This window comes from Aphanomyces astaci, assembly GCF_000520075.1.
Source record: "Aphanomyces astaci strain APO3 unplaced genomic scaffold supercont1.208, whole genome shotgun sequence".
Classification (NCBI taxonomy): domain Eukaryota; phylum Oomycota; class Saprolegniomycetes; order Saprolegniales; family Verrucalvaceae; genus Aphanomyces; species Aphanomyces astaci.
The window spans coordinates 1-3170 of NW_009798471.1; the positions used below are offsets into that span (position 1 = coordinate 1).

The window sequence follows — 3170 nt, forward strand, 5'->3', positions numbered from 1 at the left end:
TGCCCTAATGGTCTAGCGGTATGATTCCTGCTTCGGGTGCAGGAGGTCCCGGGTTCGATCCCCGGTTGGGGCCGCACTATTTTATATTTTTGGCTTCTTTCGCGTTGGATTTGCTACTCACCTCCTTTTTAATCCAATGAGGTTCCCTGAACTTGGCGGTCTCTGGAGAAGTGGGTGACAGCTCACCCACTAGATTGGGGACGGCGAGTTGCATGACAAGCTGCCTTACCTGGCAAACTACCGTTCCCTTTTTATCTCAAACAATGCATCATCTCACAAGTAGATAGAGCTTGTTTGATCTTACACAATAAACTCACGTTTGCTTTCCTTTTCCCATCTCCTGCTCAGTCATCTCCTCTTCTTGACGCCCTGTATCGCATCAGGTTATGCGCCCAACGCAATACGTTGTCAAGGAGGCCATCAAGCTGAACGCTAACGCTGAACTAACCCGAAAGGTCCGACCATGTCGAACAGATGATCTGCCAGCAAAAGCTCCGCAAGTACTTGACGTCGAGTACCCGATTCCAAGGCTATGACGAAGACGAAGACTACGTGGCTAAATCCTACATCAACTTGTCCAACCACCGCGACAACCTCAAATACATCAAGGAAACCGACCTCGAGAAGGCGCGGCTGTCCATCGTCCACACGAACCTCGCCTGGCGCCGCTTAAAGGAAGCCCACGAGAAGACCACCATTATTAACAAGATGCTGCTCCATCGCGAGCTCTCGACCCTGACATGGAAGCCCATTGAGACGTGCGCCACATTCGTCCACCGATTCCAAGAATGCGTCCGCAAGTTTTTTTAAGCTGGCAACATGACCCCCGAAGCCGACCGCATCGTCGAGTTCCTCTACCTATTACCATCGAGCTTTGAAGCCAAGGTCGACTCAATCCTCGAGCGCATTGCCAAGCAAGACTCCGAATACTGCTCCTTGATCGGCGTGATAAAGTCCGTCGAAATTGCCGCCGATTGGATCGCCCACATGTCCAAGACCAACGCCAGCGCGTCCAAAGTTCGTGGCACGGACGCAGCCTATAACACAGAGTTCGGTGAAATATTCTGCACATACTGCGAATGGAAAGGCCACGACCTCATCGAGTGCCGCAACAAGAAACGCGATGAAGCCAACGCCAGCCAACGACAAAAACGCCGCAGCAATCCATAGAGCGGCGACAACATGCCCGGTTTCCAACGGGATTTCCACCCGCACGGTCCACGTACTCACGGCCATGGTAGTCATCGCCGTAGCAGTCATGGTCGCGGTGGTTGCCGCGATCAAGTCAATTACGCGCATACGTACGATCGCTACGAGTATGCCGATTTGTTCACGGTCGAAGAAGTCGCATGCACCACGTACGTCGACGTGGTTGATCCCTTTAACGTGTGCTACTCGGCCATGGACGACTCGGCCAACGATGACGGATGAACTTATATGGATCGACAATCGCAAGCCTGGGAGCTCGTGGACGACGTAAAGGAAGCGTACCTCACGGTCATGGAAGCTACACTGCCGCCGACGCCGCTTGCTACCAAATGGAAGACGGACCAAACACTGACGCAGTTCGTTGACGATATTGACGCCGAACTCGAATACGTGTTCAACCAAATGGACCTCGCAGCCGCATGCAGCGACTACCAAGCCAACCACGTCGACAGCGCCGCGCCGAGCCACCTCCAAGATCCGTCCTTCATCATGGACAGCGGCGCCTCATCGCACATACCGGCGATCTCTCATTGCTCCATGACGTCAAAGAATGTCACCGCAGAGTCAACTTGGCCGACGGCCACACGATATCGGTCAAGGCCAAGGGCCAGCTCCGCGTCCAATCCAACACAACGGGCAAGACAGCTGTTTTCCAAGACACCCTGCACGTGCCGACGCTCCGCAAGACGCTACCATCCATCTCGCAGCTCACGCGTGCAAACCCGCGCGCTCAAGTGGTCTTCCACGGCAACACCATGGACATCATGATCGGCCCAGACGTCTCGATCCAAGCCGCTACCACAAATAGCTTGTACGAATTGGACGCCAGCGTGCTGCTGCCGTCGACTCCCGACGTCGGGTCTGTGTCATATGTGGTACAGTATCTCTACTGCAAGGATGCCCTCCATGACATGGGCTTCGAAGAAACCAACACCGACCCATGTGTATTCCACCGCCGCATCGACGACGAAGTCCAAATCATCACGATGTACGTCGACGATTTTCTCGTATGTGCTTCCACCAAGACCGCGGTCGAATGCATCATCGGCGAGATGCAACGCTATATGCGCCTAATTGATCTTGGCCCCGTCCGCCGCATCCTTGGCATGGAAGTCGAGCGCAATCATACCGCCAAGACTTTCTCGATCTCGTAGTCTGTCTACATCACCGAAATCGCCAAGCGTTTTGGCCTCGAAGGAGCGTTTCCCGTTGATACACCAATCCCGGCCGGCACGGACCTCGCCTCGAAGGACTCACCGCTCTTGCTACCTGGAAACGAGTACCAATCCATTGTTGGCTCGATACTATATTACTCGATCATGACTCGCCCCGATATCACACATGCTGTTTCCCAAGCCGCGCCAAGTGCACTTGTCGATGGCCAAGCCGATCATCCGCTACCTCAATGGCACTCCAACCTTGGGCCTCATGTACCAGAGCCTCGTTGGCTACTTGGACGCAAGCTGGGGCGACGACCGTGGCACGGGCCGCTCCACTTCTGGCTTTCTCTGGATGCTCGGTGGTGGTCCCATTGCATGGAAGTCGAAGCTTCAAGGTCTTGTCACGCTCTCAACCGCGGAAGCAGAGTACGTCGGTGCCTGCGTTGCTGCCCAACACGGAGCCTTCCTCCAAAACCTGCTCCACGAGATTCAAGGACAACTCCCCAAGGCATCATTGCTCTACCTCGACAACCAAAGCGCGATCCATATTGCGTCCAACACCGGCAGCATGCAACGGACCAAGCATCTCGCCATGAGATTCTACTAACGTAAATGACCAATTTATGATCACTTTTTCGAAGGCGTCATTGAAGAATTCACATATCTCCGGTCTCAGGAACAATTTTCACATTCTGTAAAGTGATTGTAAACAACGAAACATGTTGCTTTAACCTCATCATCATATTATCGCCTATAAGAATATTGTTTAGGTACAAAAGTCAGACTTTCCAAGCAAGTTTA

At 53.4% G+C, this 3170-nt stretch overlaps 2 protein-coding genes and 1 non-coding gene across 3 annotated transcripts; all 3 read left to right on the top strand.

Annotated features, from left to right (window-relative positions):
• The first annotated feature begins 1 nt into the window (after nt 1).
• H257_18732 lies at nt 2-73 on the top strand. Its single transcript has one exon. It is a non-coding gene; the product is annotated as a tRNA-Pro (tRNA).
• A 401-nt stretch (nt 74-474) lies between these two features.
• H257_18733 (hypothetical protein) lies at nt 475-810 on the top strand (the record flags this gene model as incomplete). The annotated part of the gene is made up of 1 exon (XM_009847858.1): nt 475-810. The coding sequence occupies one exon, from the start codon at nt 475-477 to the stop codon at nt 808-810; it is 336 nt and encodes a 111-aa protein (XP_009846160.1).
• Nucleotides 811-819: 9 nt separating this feature from the next.
• On the top strand, nt 820-1170 carry H257_18734 (hypothetical protein; the record flags this gene model as incomplete). The annotated part of the gene is made up of 1 exon (XM_009847859.1): nt 820-1170. One exon carries the CDS (start codon nt 820-822, stop codon nt 1168-1170), a length of 351 nt encoding a protein of 116 aa, XP_009846161.1.
• Between the last annotated feature and the right edge of the window lie 2000 nt (nt 1171-3170).